Source organism: Phascolarctos cinereus, unplaced genomic scaffold (assembly GCF_003287225.1).
Source record: "Phascolarctos cinereus isolate Bilbo 61053 unplaced genomic scaffold, phaCin_HiC Scaffold_3;HRSCAF=262, whole genome shotgun sequence".
NCBI classification, from domain to species: domain Eukaryota; kingdom Metazoa; phylum Chordata; class Mammalia; order Diprotodontia; family Phascolarctidae; genus Phascolarctos; species Phascolarctos cinereus.
In genome coordinates, this window is record NW_027555736.1 from 31,655,215 (window position 1) to 31,675,732 (window position 20,518).

At 44.7% G+C, this 20,518-nt stretch overlaps 1 protein-coding gene across 1 annotated transcript in view; it reads left to right on the forward strand.

Annotated features, from left to right (window-relative positions):
- The window catches only part of LOC110200071 (uncharacterized), a 120,588-nt gene extending 100,723 nt beyond the window's left edge, over positions 1 to 19,865 (forward strand). The window contains 6 exon segments of the mRNA XM_078150753.1: positions 1,458 to 1,493; positions 5,222 to 5,275; positions 8,199 to 8,252; positions 10,619 to 10,654; positions 15,138 to 15,224; positions 16,371 to 19,865. Of these exon segments, the coding sequence (XP_078006879.1) occupies positions 1,458 to 1,493; positions 5,222 to 5,275; positions 8,199 to 8,252; positions 10,619 to 10,654; positions 15,138 to 15,224; positions 16,371 to 16,604 (501 nt within the window). The 3' untranslated portion in view covers positions 16,605 to 19,865.
- The last annotated feature ends 653 nt before the right edge of the window (positions 19,866 to 20,518 follow it).

Below are 20,518 nucleotides of genomic sequence, written 5' to 3' on the forward strand. Positions count from 1 at the left end.
AGGTCCTCTGACTCCAAATCTCCTCCACTGTCTTATCATTGGACTCTGGGGAGAGAATGACACCCAGCTAACCTCATGGCTCAGTCTAGATAAGAGCCCTCTTATATTGCTGATTGCCACCTCTACCAAAAAAAGAAATTGGCCCATTACTTCCTCTGTTTTCAAGAGTTCAAAACTCCAATTCCAGGCATGCCTTCAACATTTGGACCATTCCAAATGGAAAGAGAGCCACATGCCTAGTGTGATCTGAGGGTGTAAGAATGGCACTGCCCCAAATTTAGGCATCGCCTCTAACTTGGGTGCTACAATGGCAGGAATTCCACCATTCTGGATTCATTCCATGGACTTAAACATTTACCCTTCCCTGTGATCCTCTAGGAAAACAAAAATCATCTCCAAAGATGAGAACACATTGAGCCCAGTGCCGTATTGCTTCAAGGATCAATGATGTCATCAACATCATCTCCCTCCCAACCTTGTCCATGCCTTAATAGACAGGCTTAATGAGTTTTTTATTTAGACCAGAATTGTAATCACATTGGTTTAGGGAACTCCCAGAGGAGGAAACTCCCTCTACCAATTCAGATCGCCACCTGCCCTACAACTTTTAGATTTAGGGAATATCCTGGGAACATTGAGAGGACTTGTCCAGAGTCACATAGCCAGTGGATATCAGAGGCAGGGCTGGAATCCAGGTCTTCCTGACATGGAGACCAGCTCTCTCTCTCTCTCTCTCTCTCTCTCTCTCTCTCTCTCTCTCTCTCTCTCTCTCTCTCTCTCTTCTCTCTCTCCCTCTTTTTCTTGGCCCTAGGCCAGGGCTTGCTCTCCTTCTGCCTTCAGCTGGCCAGGGACATGTCTCACATGTGGTGACCATGACTTCCCTACCCAACCCTTCCCTTGAAGATATCAGAGATTTAGAGACAGAAGGACCCTCCCATTTTACAGAAGAAGAAAGTGAGGCTTGTGACTTGCCCAAGGTCACATAGCTAGTTAGTGACACAAGCAGGACTTGAACCCAAGCTCCTGATTCCACAATCCAGCATTGTCTCCACTGTAGCACACCACTTGGTAGCATGAAAGTAATGGGGGATTCAGAGACTGGAGGGAAAGGGGTGGAGTTCTGGAAGGAGGGAAAGAGTGCCTAAGAGGGGAGGTGGAAAGGACCTGGACGACCACTTTGGCCTCCTTCCCATATTCCCTGCAGAGAGCCCTGCCTGGTCAGCCCACACTGCATCCAGTGTCTCCATGTCGTTGTTGATTTCCATGTCAATACCATCACCTGTCCTCGAGAGCTTATTTTCCCGTTTTGTTTGATTACAAGCATTATGTTTGTCCAAAGTCATTGCTTCACTCACTTCTTCCCTCCCCATGTCCTTTTTTCTCCTTCCCCCTCCCCACCCCAACACCTTCCCGTTCCTCCCTGCCTTCTTTTTGTTAAACCCTTCCCTTCTGTCCAGGGTGCTTCAGGTTTGGACGGCAGGCCTGGGTCACCGGTGAGTCTTGTTTCTCCATTATCTCACCTCCCTCCTCCCCACCCCGCAGCCTGTGATTTGTCTTGTCTGTCCCACTGCAGCCTTGTTTATACTGTGAGTCACTACGTTTTCCCACCACCACCATCAAGGAATAGGTTGAGCTTAATTTGAAAGCGTTATCACATTTCTTCTGGGGCAAATGGTTCATATAATTATTGAATGTAAGAGAAGAAAGCTCAGAACATAGAACATGAAATGTTGAAATGGGAAGGCCCTTAGAACATAGAACATGGGATGTCAGAACTGGAAGGGACCTTGTTTTCCAGTGTCAGAGGTGAAAGAGATCTTAGAACATAGCATGTCAGAACTGGAAGAACACAGAATGTTGGAACTGGAGAATTCTTTAGAACATGAAATGTCAGAGCTGGAAGGAACCTTAGAATAGAGAACACAGAATGATGGGTAATGTCTTAGAATGTAAAACACAGAATGCCACAATGCAAAACATCCTTTAAAATCATCCCTTTTAACCTCCTCATTTACAGAGCAGAAAGGCAAGGCCCAGAGAAGTAAAATTTTTTATTTATTTCCTAAGATTTTTTTCCCTAATACCACATTGTGATGGAACTGATTCTAGGCTATATAATCCTGAATTGGAATTCATTAATCATTCTGCCTCAAAGTGTGGCTGACTCCAGCCTAAATATTCCCATCAACTATCCTCGGTTCAGGATGATCAGATATAGATTTGCCAACTGCACATGGTTGATTTTAAAGCAGATTTTGAAGGTCAACGCCTTCACAATACCTCCCCCCACCCCCAGTTATCTCACTTACTGAAAGGTATCAGGGACATCCTCTGCATGTCCCCATTGTCCTATTCACCCGGTCTTCATGCTGTGAGCCAGGTTCATTTCACTCTTGCTCAAGGCAATCTTGTGAACAGTCATTAGCAATTACCAGTCTGTCACCTAAGGTGTGAAGGGCTTGGATGTATTGTTTGCCTACTTTTTCCATTGAGACCCACTTTAAAATAGCTCTTGGTTTACCCTTGATGACCCCTCCCCAGCAGAATACACATTAGTCTATAAATGACTCATAGCCAAAAAACAATTTTAAGAACAGACTTCATTAGGAAGTTTATAAGAACAACCAAAAAAATCTTCCCAGAATGTCAAAGCTGGGAAGATCCTTAGAAAGGAGAGCATTTCCATGATAAAAAGGGACCAGAGAACATGAAATGTCAAAGCAAGAAGGATCCTTAGAACAGAGGACTGAAAGTCAAAGGCAAAAGAGACCTTGGAACATAGGAAGTGTGAGTTGGAAGAGGCCTTTAGAGTTCAGCTCGTTTCGCAGAGAAAATCCAAGGTCACAACACAAAGTGACAGCCAGATCTCTCTGTTCTTTTCCATCCGCTAAGGCAATTTTATTTTATTGTATTTAAATACGAAAGCGGTCTTCCTGCCCACTCCCACTAGCACAGGCGCTTTGAACTGCATCTCCATTTGTAGCAAGTGGTGGCCTCTCTCTGTGTTCCTCAGAACCAAAAGGCTGGTGGGTTGAGAATGTGACAAGTGTCTAGGGGCCAGAGAGACAGATTTCTTCTCTGTGCTTAACTATTGATCCCAGCAGGGGATGGAACCCAGGTCTAGGTCTTCATTTGTCCTACATTTTTAACCGAGAATGCTGATTGGACAACTCAAAAACCAACCCACAACACCCAGGCTCACAGACAGGAGATCCTTCTAAGTCAGATCGGCAAACACTGAGTCTAGCTTAGCTTTGGTCTGGCGAACAGAGACTTTTGAAATGCCAACTGCTGAATTCTGAGCTTTGATGGTGCTTTAGCAGTCTCTAGGCAATACTGCCTCCAAACCCAGCCCAGCCCATCTCAATTCTGCTGTTTCTCAGTCAGAATAATTATAAGGTCTTCTCAGCTCAATTAATGAGGATTAAAAACTCCTCACCCATGACACCCTTGGGAATTAGGCAGCACAAGTCTTATTATTTTCAGCAGATAAATGAGGAAACCAAATTTCAGGAAGGTGACTTGCCCAGGATCACCTAGACTGTGAATTGTAGTGAAGCAGGGATTCGATCCCAGAGCTTCTGGCTCCAGGGCCAGCCACCACACTAGCTGCCCTACCATGCTTGCTGTTATAGATGTTGACAAGAGGCAGTGAGAGGACCCAATTAACTCCCCTGAGGATGGGAGGTCAACAATTAACACTAGCTCACAGATCAAGAACCAGGAATCACACAGTCAGTCAACAAGCATTTATTAAATTAATTATTTTTTAAAAGCATTTATTAAGCTCTTACTATGTGCCAGGCACTGTACTAACCACAGGAGATACAAAGAAAGTTGAAAACAGGTTCCTGCTCCCAAGGAACTCACAGTTTAATGGAGGAGGCAGCATTATATAAATTGGTCCATACAAGATATAGATACACACACACACACAACACACACACACACACACACACACACACACATGCATACTGTCCCAAAAGTCTTAGTGCAGCTTTAATCTTTGATAGCACAAAAATGCACTAAGATTTTGGGGACATCCTGTGTATGTGTACATATATGTATATATGCACATATGTGTATGATGTATGTGTGTATACATATATGGAGAAAGATGAAGGTAGCTAAAAGAAAACTTATCAATCAATCAAGTATTCATTAGCACCTACAATTCGCCTTGTACTACACTGTGTTTTGTCCTTGGGGTACAGATACAAAGAATAAAGCAATCCCCACTCACAAAGAGACTCCATTCCAGTGGGGAAGACAAGTACATTTAATGTATCTACAACTTAAACAGGAAAGTAAATAAATACAAACCTGGGTAGGAAGTGGCCGGATGTGGGGAGGCTTGGAGGGAGGGCTCCAGCAGGGGGATCAGGAGAGGCTTTCTGTGGAAGGTGGTTCATGACCCACATCTTAAAGGAAGGGAGAGACTCGGTGAGGTGGAGGTAAAGAGGAAGGGCATTCCAGGCATGGCGGGTGGCCAGCACAAAGGCAGGAGAGGGAATGTTGTGAGGGAGGAACAGGCTTACCCAGGTAAGCACAGGTGTCTTGGTCCTAGACCTTACGTCCCTTCTACTGAAGGAATGCCTTAGAGACCTTCCCGAGATCTGTTGTGGTGACCATGGATGCCTCCAGGTGAAAGGGAAAGGCCCACACTTCCCAGAGGATAAAGGGCTGAGGTTGGGGGTTGCTCTAGGGGGCCAGGGTCCTCAGGGAAGTAGAATAAGTGGAACCCTCTTCTGCCTGCTTCTCTCTGTGTGTGCATCTTGCCTTCCTCCCCATGGCATGGTGACCTGCCCACCCGCCTGCATGATACTCAGCCTACCAGCCCGGGGTCCCTTCTCCCCTCTGGAGGCTCCGGTGACTTTCCTCTCAAACGCTTTCAGAAAATGAGCTATTCTCCTCCTCCTGTTTTCAGCTTGGCTGGCTTGGCTGTGAGGCAAAAGGGTTCAATTCTGCAGAACTGGGAGACTGAAATCAGCAGTCCGGCCCCTCCCCCAAGCTCAAAAGGGGCCGGACTGCAGCTGCACAACCATCCCTGACCTTGGCCTTGCCAACCCTGAAAACTGTCGGCAAATAAAGGAAGCCTCGGCTCCCCAGATTTTCTTCCACAACCACTGTAGTTTTGCCTGCAGGAGTCAGCTGTGCCTTAATGAGATTTGCCCAGATCACCAGGGCCATGACCACCCCCTCTTTTTTTCAAACCCCACAGGGTACTCCAGGACCAGTTGGGGTTCCCGGCCCGGCAGGACCAAAAGGGGAGAGGGTGAGTGTACCCGCTCAGCCAAGCTGTGCCAGCCAAATCTGGGCAGTGGGATGAATGGAGGGGACCAGGATTTAAAGCTGCAACGGGCCTCAGAATAGGCCAGTCGACAAGGATCTACCAAGCATCCGTCATGCTCCAGGCACTTTGGTAGAAACAATCGAGCATAATCCCTTCATTCTACAGAAGGCAGCCTAGAGGAGTTTACTAACTGCCCAGGTCACACAGCCAACACCCACGACAACAATAATAACTCCTGTTTGTATAGTAGTCTGAGGTTTACAAAGTGCTTCACTCAGCAAAACGCACAGTAGGTATCACACACCTTGTTACGTCCATTTTACACGAGAAAAAGCAATGTGCTAGTAACTGTCAGTGTCAGGATTTGAACCAGCATCCCTATTCCAAATTTAGCACTCCGTACACTGTCAAGAGAAGTTCTGGGTGCTGCTTCTCAGTTTCGGTCTCCAGATGGGGTTTGCCTTGGCAGCTCTCCAGCTGCCTCCATTCGTCCGGGGATAAGCTCCTATTCCCTTGGCCCCAGCCACCACTTAAACCCAAACAGAGCAACAGCAGAGGACGGTCACACTCCCCTTCTCCCCAGGGCTGGAACTAGGTAATAACTGGATGATATAAACATCAAAGATAGCCCTGAAAGGGGAAAGAAATAACCTGGAGGCAACGTGCAGCTTTAGGGGGAATGGCGGAGACACCAGGCGGTCCCACCAACGATGCCTCACGAATGCTAGAGTGTTAACTCTTGGTTCGTGTAGTCATGAGTCTATGCGCCCTCGCTGGTATAGCTCCCTCCTTCCCCCTCAGCAGTGGGCTCCTCCTCCCCCCTCCTCGTCAGTGACCCACGGGGTCACCTCAATTTGCCAGACCAAGGAATAGATGCTGATGCTGATGAAATAATCATGATAATCCATATCTTCATGATGATTTAACATTTACAAAGCACATTTTCCACCACAGTCCTCTGAGTTTCAAGTATTACTAGCCCAATCTTGAAGTCTTGCATTTGACACAGCCTGGCTGTGTGACCCTGGGCAAGTCACTTAACTTCAGTGCTCCAAGCCAGTAATATCAATCTCAGATAGAAACAGGTGCCAGTAAATCAGACAGAAGGATCCAGCCCCGCAAGCTGCAGATTGACTTCAAAAACCACCTATTAACATCAAGTTTTATTGTATTTTTGCTTATCTTGTTCACTATTTCCCGATTGCATTTTAATCTGGTTGGGGCCACACTCAGGAAGGTTGTGGGTCAGTGGCCCATGGGTTCAACATGCTCTCCAAGTCTAAAACCTGCAGAAGAAGGTGCTGATCTGCATTGGTAACAGGAGCTTCCTCCTCTGCGATTTCCCTATGCCTATAAAATCCCAGGTTCTCTCCCTGTCTTAAAGCTAGGAATTTGCTAAGAACCTGAACCCAGATTCCTGACTCTAAATCCAGCACTCTGTTCTCATTATGGTGATGGCTTCTGTGACTCTGAGGCCATGGGGTGATATCTGAAACCATCCCCTCTCGTACTCACCTCCTTCTGGATAACTTGAACCCACCCTTGTCTCCAGTTCCCGCCATATCTTTCCTTTTTTGTACCTTATCATTTGAGGGCTAGTGTTGGTTTTGAAGTCAAGAAGGCCTGAATTCAAATCCTGCCTCAGACACTTACTAGATGTCAGACTTTTGGCAAATTAGTTATTGTCTCAGCCTGTTTCCTCATCTGTGAAATAAAAATAGTACTATCACCTGCCCCACAAGGTTCTTAGGAGAGTCCAATGAGATGGAAAGTGCCTACAAACCTTTTCATCTTCTATGCCCTCTCCGCCTACCTCTTTTTTTCTCCCCTGCTGGTGCCTCAGGCTACTGAATAGGGAAGATTTCTTGTATCTATGTTGTGTGTCTCTGTCCACTGAGACTTTACAGAATGGCTTCTGGTTGCCTACCTTCCCTCCCTGTCTTGGAGGTTGTGGTTGGCACCATAGAAGCACCTAATCCCAAGCACCTTGGGGCATTGGGGAGACAAATGGGAAAGAGCCACTAGTTTTAAAGTCTGAAGACCTGAGCTTAAATTCTGGTTCTGATACCTATGAGCTATGTGACCTGGCACAAGTCGTTTAACTTAATATACTAACTTGAAATAAGCCACAGTTCCTGACCTTAGGAAGAGCACATTACCCTAAGCAATAAGGCACAAGCCTAGATAACCAGATTGCACAATATTAAGGCATCTTCCTCATCTGTAAAATGGGCTAATCATGTTGTACTAACTCATAGGTGCAGGTCTATGGGGCAAGCCCAATGTAAAGGACCATAATGATGTAAGCTACTGTTATTTTACCATATGTTGTTGGAAGTTAGATGATAATGCCCCAATCATTCACATTTATATAAGCACTTAAGGTTTGCAAAATACTTTACATATATGATCTCATTTGATCCTTACACCATCCCTCTGAGGTAGGTGCTATTATCATTATAGATGAGGAAACTGAGGCAGAAGAAAGGTTAAGTAACTTGCCCAGGGAGACACAGCTAGTGTCTCAGATGGAATTCAAATGAAAGTCATCCCAGCTCTATCCACCAAGAGTCTACTACTCTGTCTGTCAAACCAGGCTATATCCAGTTATGTGAGATTGTGATGATGAGGGAGGAGCTGGCCATCTGAGCTAGTCAGCAGAGAGGACCTTCATGGAAGAATCTTGACTCTGTTGCTTACTAGCCATGTGATCTGGGGCAAATCTCTTCTCCTTGACTCCTTTTCCTCTGTAAAATTATGGGGGAGGGTAAATTGAATGATTTTTAAGGTCACCTCCAATTCCAAATCTCCTGGTCCCAGGTTAGACAAGCCAAACTTGTGTCAAGGGACATGAATCACCTAGTCACACAGGATCACGTGTTGCTTTGTTCTCTGTCTCTTTCAGGGCAGCAAAGGAGACCCAGGGATCACAGGACCAATGGGAGCAGCTGGGCTTCCTGTAAGTTTTTCCTCACCCTCACATTGTTATCGGAGGCTGAGGATGCTCTTGATCTCCCAGGGGTGGTCTCTCCTGCTGCTCTTGCAGAAATCACAAGTGAAGACATTGAACTTGGTGGGGGGAGGGGCAGGGCAGAACACAGAGGGAAAGCTCCAAGAGCAAAGGCAGGGCTTTGGGTCCCAACCCAATGAGGTCTTCAGAGTTGGCCAACATGGACTGGGTACCTGGTCAATGCTGTAGCAGAGAGATAAGTAGCCTCATCTCAGCACCCATAGTACCCATACTCATTGGATTATAAAATTCAGACCTAGAAAGGATCTCAGAGACCATCCCCTCTGCCTCATAATGAGGAAACCTCCCAGAGATGTTGAGTTTCCCAAGGACACACAGGTAACAAATCATGGAGTTAGAATTTGAACCCAGGTGCTCTGACTCTAACTCCATTGCTCTCTTCTCTACACCCCTTGGCTGAGATCATGTCACCTATAAGTGAGTCCTAAACTCAGACTACTAGAAGTCATCCCTCCTGACTCAGTCCAATGCTTTCAACAAGACAGTCCTGCTTCTCACTGTCCCATCCCTTTCATCTCTCCTCCATCAAAACTTTAGGGAACTATCCCAGGGAGAGATTCAGAGAATCCAAGAGCTAGAAAGGAAATTGTCAGTCACAAAGTCCAAACTCTTTCATTTTGCAAAGAGAAACTGAGGCTCAGAGAGCAGTAAGGCCTAAGGTCACATATTAGAAGGTGGCTGGGGAGAGGGGAAATCATGTCTCCTGACCCTGAGACCTATAATGTGATCATTCACAAGAGAGCATCACCAGCTCAATATGGCCAACTGACATCTTTTTAAAATGATTAGAGCCCTCAGTGTCTTAACTCACCTTTATATGGCCAAGCTCAATGAACCTATGAATTCAGTATTACCAATACTATTATCCCTATTTCACACATAAGGAAACAGAGGCCCTCTGCCTAGGGTTACATAGCTAGTAGGTATCAGAGCCAGGATTTGAACCCAGGTCTCTCTTCACTGCAGAGACATCTAGCATTCTTTCTATGACCCCTCACTATGCTGCTTAGTCTTAATTGAAAGAAACCAGGTACTTGATGCTAAGACTTTAATAACTATTTCAGTGGGTCCATGGAGGAAAGCAGCTAAGTGGCACAGTAGATAGAGCCTTGGGCCTGGAGTCAAGAGGACCTGAGTTCAAATCTGACCTCAGACATTTATTAGCTGTGTGACCCTGGGCAAGTCACTTCACCCTGTTTGCCTCAGTTTCCTCATCTATAAAATGAGCTGGAGAAGGAAATGGCAAACCACTCCAGTGTCTTTGCCAAGAAAACCCCAAGTGGGGTCATGAAGAGTTGGACAGGGGGGCAGCTAGGTGGCACAGTGGATAGAGCACCTGCCCTGGATTCAGGAGGACCTGAATTCAAATCTGGCCTCGGACACATGACACTTACTAGCTGTGTGACCCTGGGCAAGTCACTTAACCCCATTGCCTAGCCCAAAAAAAAAAAAAGAGTTGGACAGGACTAAACAACGACAAAATGGAGGAAAGCAGAAATATCTTTGTACCGAAATGCCCCCTGGAGCTCCTTAGATTTACCCTATACAGCCAGCCATTTACTTCACTTAGTGAAAGGTCCACCCAGTTACAAGAGACCATTTACCAAGTTCTAATCCTGGGACTCTTTATTCCTGTCATTGTTGTATACTCTGTATACCATGTTGTATGTGTTGTATACTCTGTATACCATGTATACTATGGCCCGTCTAGTGGGTCAAGCTGCCCAAGCCATTTTTATGGTGCGGCAGGGCAACCCTACACTTCAGCTTGTCATTGCCCCACTAGCCAAGTCCAAGGGCAGCACTCAAGCCTTTGAGATGAATGGGGAAAAAAAAAAACACACTTCAACATGTTTGAAAAGGAGGAGGCAGACAGAATGGCAACATGGGGGCCTCCCTGCCACAGTCATTGGCCTGCTTGCCTTTCATGTGCTCCAAAGACATGCCCTAAGGGCCAGTTATTCATTCATTTAAATGGGCTCACAATGCCCCGATGAGAGACCACCTGGACAGAGCCCATTTCCCCACCATGGAGCCAGGAAACAAGGGTAGCATTCACAGCTCTGCCCATAACTCATCCTGTATTTTATAGGTCAATTTACTTGGGCTCTCTTCCCTTTGGTTTCCAGTCTGCAAGATGGGGATAATTAAATTTTCTCCCTGTGCTCCCCTTCCCTCCAACCCACCTAGAGCTGGATGTCAGTAAAGAGCTTTCAGAAGCTTGGAAGGGAAGGGGCCCAAGGACCATCAGGGGGGTTGCTTGTTAATACAGCTTTGCGTCTGATTTATTCTAGGGTTTGCACGGACCACCCGGTGACAAAGGAAACCGGGTGAGTCAGGAGTTGAATTCCTTGCATTTGGTTACTAATGCCTTCAGGATGTGGTGGAATGATCAATTTGAAATGACCCGCCCAAGGAGGAAGTTCAGTTTCCTTGATAAATCACCCTAAATTAGAGGGCTTTCCAGTGAGATGCATAACATTGTAATACATACTGAGATTGGACTCCCAGTGGATACTCAAAAGGATGTACTCTTAATGCAATAGAGGAAGATTTGAGCCCTTCTAACCTTGTGTCTAGTGTTCTCTGGCCATGTTGCTGTAAATAATTATGCTTCAGTATCTCAAGAATCTGTGATTTCATCAGTAGGAGTACTCTCTCTGCCTTCCGCACCTTAGTAGATGAGTTGTTGCCCAAAAAATCCATTTCTTAATAGCCAGCCTCCTGGTGACAAACCTTCCAAGGCTGAGTTTTGGACAACAGACATGTTACTGAGCCTGTCTTCAAAGGCTTAAGAAGACTTTTCAGAGCTGGTACCCCACTAGCCAGGCTTAGAGGGCAACATAGGACAGTGGGAAAGTTGTTGACCCTGGAATCAGAGGAAATGGGTTTGAATCCCACCTCTGACTTTTAGTACTTTTGTGACCTTGGGGAGGTCTCAGTTTCCTCATCTATAAAATGGAGAAATTGAATTAGATGCCCTCTGAGGTCACTTCAAGCCCCAATTCTATGATCTTCAGTGTTATGTCTAAATGCATTAATACACTGGACTGAGGTTTTCTAAAACTCACAAACAAGCATCAAATTCAATCTGAAATCACTGGCAAGGATGGGAAGGAATTTCAGGTCAAAGTCTAAGAGTCTAGGTGATTTAAGCAGCCAGCCCTTTGTGAAATTGCAGCTGTAATTCCTCTTAGAGAAACTAGACAGAAAGGTCTAAACCCAGGTGTCCCATCTGGGACCTGCCTAACCCCAGGGTGTGGCCTGTCTAAAATGTTCAGCGAAACAAATACATATTTTACCTAGTTAGCCAGCACACGTGAACTAGTAGGTTAGTATGGTTTAATTAACTTGCCCATCTACATCTTTGTGTATCCAGGGGTCATGCTAACAGGATTGGCTCAATAATTAAAATTATTACTTAAAAATGCATTCCACCCATCCACATATGGATTTCTCATCATGGTGCTCACTCCTGAGAAACCTGGATGCCCTGGTTAAAATAATGAGGCTGTGTTTAGTCTAGGGAAGTGGTGACCTTTCTACCTTTTCCTTATCCCAGATGACAGAGTCCTAACACAATAGATGCCCTTCCCGAGAAAGATCAGCCTCTCCCCACTCTCTTCTTGTTCCCTCTGTCTAATAGTGTTTTCCTTAGCTCTTGTCTGCTCTCTCTTCCCTAGAAGCATGGTGCTCTGCCAAGGGCATGGCCCACAGGCACCCACAAATATAGCATTGCTCCATCGAGACACGAACGGAGAGAGAGAGAGAGAGAGAGAGAGAGAGAGAGAGAGAGAGAGAGAGAGAGAGATTTATTAAGTATTACTGTGTGCCAGGCGCTGTGCTAATCACTGGGATACAAATACAAAGAAGACACAGTCTCTACCCTCAAGGAGCTTACATTCTAATGGGGAAAGGCACCTGGCAGAGCTGGAAAGGAAGTTAAATATCTGACACAGTAGCTACTGTTTGAGGAAGTCCCTCTCATTGTGTAGCTAAGACTGCTGGTTGGCCAGCCCCATTGGCTACTCAGCTAGTCTGCTGGCAGGTCCCTGATGCCATTAATGCATGTGATGGGGCAATATAGATGCTGTCTTTTTCTTTCCATTGCCAATGAAGATGAATTTGATTCCATTTCAGTTCAGTAAATATTTACACAGTGCCTACAAAGAGTTGGTCCTGTTAATCCTGGCCATTAATAGGGATGGGGGAGGAGGGGAGAAGGGAAGTAGCCTGTGTGGTGCATATGACCCTAAATTTAGCACTAGAAGGGAACTTAGAGGCCATCTAACCCAACCATCTCATTTCACAGATAAGGAAACTGAGCTTCAGAGCGGTTAAGTGAGGTTAAGCCCATGGTCACACAGATACTTACTCATCAGAGCCAAGATCTGAACCCTAATCTTCCTGGCTCCAATTCCAGCACTCTGTCCACTGCACCAGGCTGCCTGTCTTCAGCCTTCCTCCCACTCCACCAAGACCTAACTGTCAGAAACAGAATCCGCGTTTCAGACAAGATGGGAAATTAGAATTGCCTATGGGCAAAGTCACAAAGACTTTGTGGTTCCAAGCAAATATGATCATTCCAACCACAGTTTGGCTTATTAACATCCTTTCTATCTCCTTTCTTTTGAGTTTGGGTTTCACTTAATTGTTATTGCTATTGCTAAAGTATTCAAACTAAATTCCTGTAACTCTTTCTGTTGGTTTGAGGTCAGAGCGAGCCATGGAAGCCATGATTCGAGGGCTTCATAGGCAGCCATGTGGGGATGGCAAAGAGCAGGCTATATTGGTCAGAGAAGCCAGGGATAGAGCCGTTACTCCACTTTGTCAAAGATGGTGCTGGAGGTAGATGCAGTGGAGGTGAAATTCATGAAATTGCTATGAATTTCATAGCAATGAAATAGACAATGATGGCCCATAGAGGAAATGCTTTCTCTTTACTGTCTTAGAATTTGACAGTGGCCTTTCCCTTCCTCTTTGCAAATTAGGAATGGCTTATTTAATAAAAAGAAAGTCTGGAAAATAGTGGGAAATTGCTCAGGCCTTCATCTGAAAGTTCTATAAAGAATCCACTGACTTTCTCCAAAGACGGTACTTCTAAATCACTGAAAAGTGTCCTTTATAGCCCCAAAGTTTAGCCATCAAGCTCTTACTTTTCTTTGCTGGGCTGGATAGATCATGGGGCTGATCCAAGGCAGGGAAATTCTGCTGTTCCTGTCATTTGATCAAAGTCCAGCCTAAGAAATGATATTCCTTTCCTCTCTATCAGTTCAATTAAATTCAGCAAGTGTTTTTAAGTACCTACTATATGCCAGGCCCTGAGGTTACCAAGACAGAAATTAACCATTCCCTGCCCTCAACAAGCTAACATTCTACCAAAAAAAATTTTTTTTAAGATAGCTCTTAGTCCTCTTGAGAAAGTCATAATAGTCATTCTAAGACTCAATGCCAAAAATATTAACATTTTCCAAATAGGACAGACACCAGATAAATATAATAATGCCCCATTCCTAAATTGCAATTGTATCAACATCATCTGTCTTCTCTACCCAGAAGTTCTCTAGGAATTTGGCCCACATGCAGTTTTTAGTTTGGGAAACGTCTGAGAAAGGAATAACATCTTCTGCCTAAAAATGGTGGTGGCAAACACACTGGTGTAGAAGCCATGGTGTAGCCTTTGAATCACCCAACAGAAAAAGTCAGATGGTCATCTCTCCAAGCTAAGCCAGTCACTTTCCGAAATGCTCCATCTGGCATGTGGAACATGTGCTGAGTGTTTGGTTCTTATTTCTACAGGCTCTCTTGTTCCCTTACCTCTGTCCCTGCTGCCTTTTTTTTTTTTAGCCTGAATCTTCCTTCCTCTTCCCTCTACATCCCTGGAGATTTTTTTTCCCTGTAGACAATTTCTCCCAGCCATATCCCTTTCCCATCCATTCTTTTTCCAATTTTGAGTTTATTTTATCTAAACTCTTTTATTTTCCACTTTTTTTAGACATCTCTGTTGCTTGATTTTATTTGTACCTTCTAACCCTGCCACATGCTGAATAAAACCCTCTCTTTGACCAATCCTCTTTCATCTCATTTTATGTAACTCTGAGGGTTTGGGAGGAGGTGAGTTGGGAAATTTTCTATTTTCTGTAAATGGGTCTTTAAAATACCCCTAGTTCTAAGATGATTTCCTCTTTCTATAGAAGTTAAGACCTCCTAGCTCCTTTATTAAAAGCAAGAGTTTGACATGTAGTTACCCCTTAGCTGCTCCATGTTTTATCCCTTTCATTGATTACCTATGATCAATCTCCACCCTCAGTCTGAGTGCTCCCCCTTCACCCCCACCCATGTTGGGAAATACGAGCCCAGTTGCAAGAGTATCCTGAGTCAAACATCACTAGGAAATGACTAGCCACTAGTAAAAGTAAGAGCTGGTTGAGGGTAAATTGCCATCAGATGAAGCATTACAGGATCCAGACACCCCAGAAAGAAGTGGCTCCATGGCCAATCTTACCCCTTAGAATGTGCTATACGAACCCAGCAAAGAGAATGGCAAGATCGACCTTGGACAGCCCCTCCCTTTAGGGACAAAACCACACACACACACACACACACACACACACACACACCCTATACACTTGCAGATGCCTGGAGTTGATATCTACATCCCTACAGAAACTATATTAATTAGGAGGGTCTATTTTTTTTATTTTTTCTGGTTTTTTGTTTTATTTTGTATCTTTCTGTCTCTAACTTTGATACAATGGATGATCCTAAAGCTTTGATATTATTTTTTTTCTTGGCCTGAACCATTATTTACAGGGGGAGAGGGGGAAGAAAGGCTCTAGGGGGCCTAAAGGGGATAAGGGAGACCAAGGAGCGCCTGGATTAGATGCCCCCTGTCCATTGGTATGTTCTAATTTAATCGCTTGTATTTGTGGTTTCTTGTTTGTTTGTTTGTTTTTTCCTTGAGGTTCACAAATTGGGAAGAAAGAAGGAAAACTCAGCTTAAAAGGTGAAATGATTTATCACAGCTCTGATGCCAAAGTTCCTCTGTTATGCTAAGGGCTAGAGGAATTCTGGTTGCTGTTGGTTTGGGCTCAAAGCCACAGCATACAAAATTCTGGTTAAAATCCCTTTCTTTTCAGCAGCTTCATAAATAAAGTGCTAGAGGGGAGGAAGCCAGGAGGAAAGGGATTGGCCAAGAGGAGGCCCATGCTTTCAGCTGGGACTGACTTTGGGAGCCCAAGTAACAGCTGCCAACGATGGAGTTATCCTTCTTTGTTTCTTTACCACCTCCAATCAACTACCAACAATCTGGGTCCTCACTTGGTCTGGATACACAGGACACTAGGGTTCAGCTCCCCAGGTAGATGATCTGTCTCAAGCCTTGCTAGGACAAAAGCCAGCCAGGGAGTTACTTCATTCAGCCTGCTTCCTTCTGCCTACAGCAAGGATAGTCTCAGCACCCAAAGAGTTGGCAATAGAGACCAAGATTCTTAAAGGGGAAAGGTCTTTTGTGACTATTAGAAAAAACAGGCCAATGTTTATCAGGAGTCCCCCAAATCGATCAGTCAATCAGTGAACAATTTGTGGAGCTTAAAAGCTTTCTCCACCCTGTATCAAGATACTCTTCAATCCAATTCAATGAACAGTTTCTAAGTTATCTACTGTGTGCAAGACTCTAGGCATATAAAGATTACAAAACCATGCAGTCTTGCCCTTAAGGGACTTCTAATCTAATTGTAATTATAATTTTTCACTAAAATTCTGTTAAGATATTGGACCATGTTTATCCATGATGGGAGTAAAGATGAAGAGAGAAATCAAGACCTTTCCTGAGCCTACTTTCCCAGGGCTTAGACACTGAATTCCTCAATAAGCAAAGGACCAGTCATAGTTATGTTGGGGAGATCTGCCCACAAATCATGGCTCCTGGATGTGGCATCTCTAGTGTCTTATGTCCTGGCCAGGGAAGGACGAGGCCTCTCCTACGTTGGGATGGAGCTGGCCATCTCTGACCCAAATAATCATCGTGGTTGATTTTGTGAACAGGGACATCGAGGTTTTAAAGGAGAGAAGGGGGAGCCGGGGTTACCAGGGCTGGACGGACTGGATGCCCCGTGCCCATTGGTATGGCATTACCTTCCCTTTCCTGCTTGGTTTCTCTTGGCTTTCATGGACCTTCCTCCTGCATGCCTCCTCCCTCCATCTGTCATTGCCTGCTTTCTAACAACCCCAGACATGTGGCTCTTATTGCTTGGATCTGCCTCTCTAATGGATATTTAGCCTTTCCTTGTCTTCCTTTGGCTTTCTCTTATGGACCATGTAACCTGAAATTGTGAATTAACACTGGACATTCTTCCCCTTCCCACCCACACCCTTCACTGGAAGAATAATAAATGTAAACCTTGACTATAAGCCAGTTAACTTCCGGACATTGCAACAGGACTACAAAATTTGCCATACTGGGCAAGTCCATAGAATCAATGGACCATGGGCATAGTGCTAGAAGGGACTTTAAAGACTATCTCATCCAAACCCCTCATTTTACAGATGAGGAAACTGAGCCCCAGAGAGGTTAAGTGAATTAAAATTATAGGATCATAGGTCCAGAGGAGGAAGAGACATCAAGTGCCATCTAGTCTAATACCTTCATTTTACAGATGAGGAAACTGAGGCCCAGAGAAGTTAAGTAACTTATCCAACATCACTCAAGTAGTAAGCATCAGAGGTGGCATTTGAATGCATGTCCTCTGACTCAAAGGCCAATGCTCTTTTCCACTATGCCCTTGTGTCCTACTTCTAATAGTTGAGATTATTTCTCTACTCTCACTTGGGTTCATCCTAATAATAACTCACATTTCCATGGCACTTTAAGGTTTACAAAATGTTTCTCTTATGGACACTCTGAGAGTTAAGGAAGGCAAGTTTTATTGCCCCTATTTTACAGATGAGGAACCCAGGGCTCAGAGAGGTTACATTATTTGCCAAAAGTCACACAGCTAGAAAGCAGAAGAGTTGGGGCTGGGTCTCCTGGCTCCAAGTACAATTCGCATTCTCCTCTCCCCACACTGCCTCTCTGATTTCTGACCCTCCCCTGTGTCCCCAGAATAATTCTTCAAGCTCAGTCTCTCCTGTGGGGCTATGGAATACCTTGAGAGTTCCTACAGCCCTGCACCTTCTTCCAGATTGTGCCTGAGACAATCGGTGCCAATCACCCTTGCCTTGATTATACCGCTATCTGGTGCTAACTTGTTCTCCAAAATCTAGGAACAGGCCAGCCAGTTAGAAATACTCTAGTCTGAGATAACAAAAAGGGGTCCATCCTGTTTGACTGAAGTCAAGAGCCTCTCCCCTTGTCCTCAGATTGCCTTCCCTTTGAAGAATTTGATTCACCATTGAATACCCTTGGCGGTAGTACCAGGGGAAGAACGAAGCTACAGAGAATAGTTAAGAGAGATAAGAAAGGAAAGAAGAAAGCAATAAAGGAGATTTTAGGACAGGTTAAAAGAGAGTATATTGTATTCTCCCCATTCTGACAAGTTGTTTCTCCAGACAGCTAGGTGATGGAACAAGCTTACAGTTAGGAAGACCTGAGTTCAAATCTGTATTCAGACACTAGCTGTGTGACCCTGGGCAAGTCACTTAACCTCTGCCTCAGTTTCCTCACTGTCAAATGAGGATAATAATAGCACTTCTCAGGGTCCTCGTGAGGCTCAAATGCGATGTGCTTAGCACGATGCCTGGCCATAGTAGTAAGCTATTACTATTACTGTTAATATTATTAATATTCACCTTCTGCACCTAACTATGGCTGTGCCAAGGAAGCTCCTACCTCTTTCTCAATGCCATGAGTAGGCATGGAGGCTTTGATGGTCTTTTCATTCCACCTAGTTCAATAAGCCTGGATTAGGACCTTTGACTGGCCCAGTCTCATTCCATTTCACCATCCCCTGCCCTCCACATATATACACATATATATGCAGACACCATCCTGTGTGATCAGCTTCAGATGGGAGACATCTTCAGAGGGAGAGGATTGTCAAGAATGGGAGAGGGGTACCAATGATACTTTTACAGGGCATGTTTCTTAGAGCCCATGTGTGAAGTCACTGCTATGAGAGTTCGGAAACCTTTTGGGCTGGGGAGCTGAGTGAGCACGAGCCTCTTCTCAGATCTCCCATTCTGCTAAACCCTGAGCATGCAGCATGCCAACTAACATTTCTCCATAGGGAATTCTTCCATCTCTCCCACAAGCCCCCATCAATAACCAGCAAGGGCCCTTTCCTCTGCCAAACTTACCTGCCACAAACTGTTCCTATGACTCCCCAGGTCATCTTTGGATCTGCAAGTCAGAACTCCCTGACCCCCTTGCTCCTGTCCACACACCTAACATTTCATTTCGCTCCGTCCTGAGCTCTACATCACATCACTCCTCCCATCACTGGGGTACCAATGGGAACGCCACTCTGGCCAGTGGTGGCTCCTTTTCCTGTGGAAGAGTCCGAGTTCATGTTGTTTCTGAAACCCTACCTATCAAAGGGTAGTGAGGATGATTCCGAGAAACAACTATGCTCGATCTTCTCCTTCTTCCTCCTCCCTCAAAAACAAATCAAATTGAGAAAATGTTATCACAAAGAGGTGTTTCCCCCTAATAACATCCCGTAGAAATGTTGCCTTTCCCCTTTGCTGTTTTTAGTGCTTTCATATTTGTTGTTCTTGTCGTGGGTTTTTAAAATTATAATTATCATCTGAAGCATGCTACCCACCTCTTGACAGAGAGGGGTTGGACTCAAGATGCAAAATGAAACATATTTTTCGGACAGTGTAGGAATTTGTTTTGTTTGATTATGCATATTTGTTATGAGGGTTTTGTTTTATTTGCAGATGGGGAGGTGGGAGGGTGAGAAAAAAGATTTTTGTTTGTTGAACATATTAAATTTAAAAACAATAGAAAAGGTAAGAGAAAGAAAAATAAATTTTGTTAAATAAAAATAATTACATTTAAATTTAAAATGGTCATTGTCATTATTAGGATAATAAGATACCTAATCCTGGAGCTTTCCACCCTTATAAAACCTATTAACGAAGGTCCACCACTAACTCAAAGAGAAGCATTGAACACTAGGTTCCGCTAATTGCATTTGAGTGAAATTGATCAGAACTAATGGCTCCCACCCAACTGATCCCATCCTTTAAGGGACTCCCATCCCAAGAGAGACCTGAGGCTGGCCATCATGTCCTTTGTAGAATCTGGCCAGATCTGTGGATGGGTTGCCAAGGGATGCAGAATAACTTAAAGTCACTTCCTAGATCTTTCATTTAGGGTGCCCAAATCCCCTCTTCCACACAGAAGCCCTAGGCTCGCGCCAAACCCAGGAGACCAAACTACCTGGAACATCCACCTTTAAGCAAGCAATCGAGAAAAGAAGTAAAGCAAAATGTTGTTTAGTCTCATCCTAATCAGCCTCAAATATAGGTTGCAGGTGCCCAAGGTTATTAAACTTTTCCTACTTGCCTAAGAGTCTGAGCCCTACTTTTGTCCTTCTCCATTACAGGGGGAAGATGGCTTGCCAGTCCAGGGCTGCTGGAATAAGGTAGGGTTTCCTGAGGGCCTGCAGTGCATTGGTGGGATAGGTGTACTTGGAGATGTCTTCCCAACAGTGAACACACACACACACACACACACACACACACACACACACACACACATATCCCTGTACACATTCTATAGACATATAAGCAAACCCAGCTCAGCAGAAGGGCCACCCACCATTCATTGTTACTATTCCTCAAGCACTCAGGATGCATTCTTTTTCATTCTTACTCTTATGTCCTGTTTTTACATCACCTTCATTTCCAGATAAATATGTTCTTCTCAAACCCCTCCTTTCCCCTTTATACTACCCAGCAAGCATTTCAAGATATATTTTTAGATGACTCCTTATTTGGCATCCAGGTAGCTCTAATTCGTGTGGTTCCCACACCACTAAGGTTCATCTATTCCACGCTGCACTTTTTCTCCAAGGAGTTCTGAGAGATACTTATAAATTGGTTTTGAATTAACTGTTAATCTTCAGAGTACCATGAAAGGTCACTTAGACCATTCTACCTCTTCTGGCAGTTACTACTCAAATTATAATAAGCCTTAGCCCTTGGCAAGTAGATTTTAAGTGAGATTAGAGTCAGGAAAGAAGTGA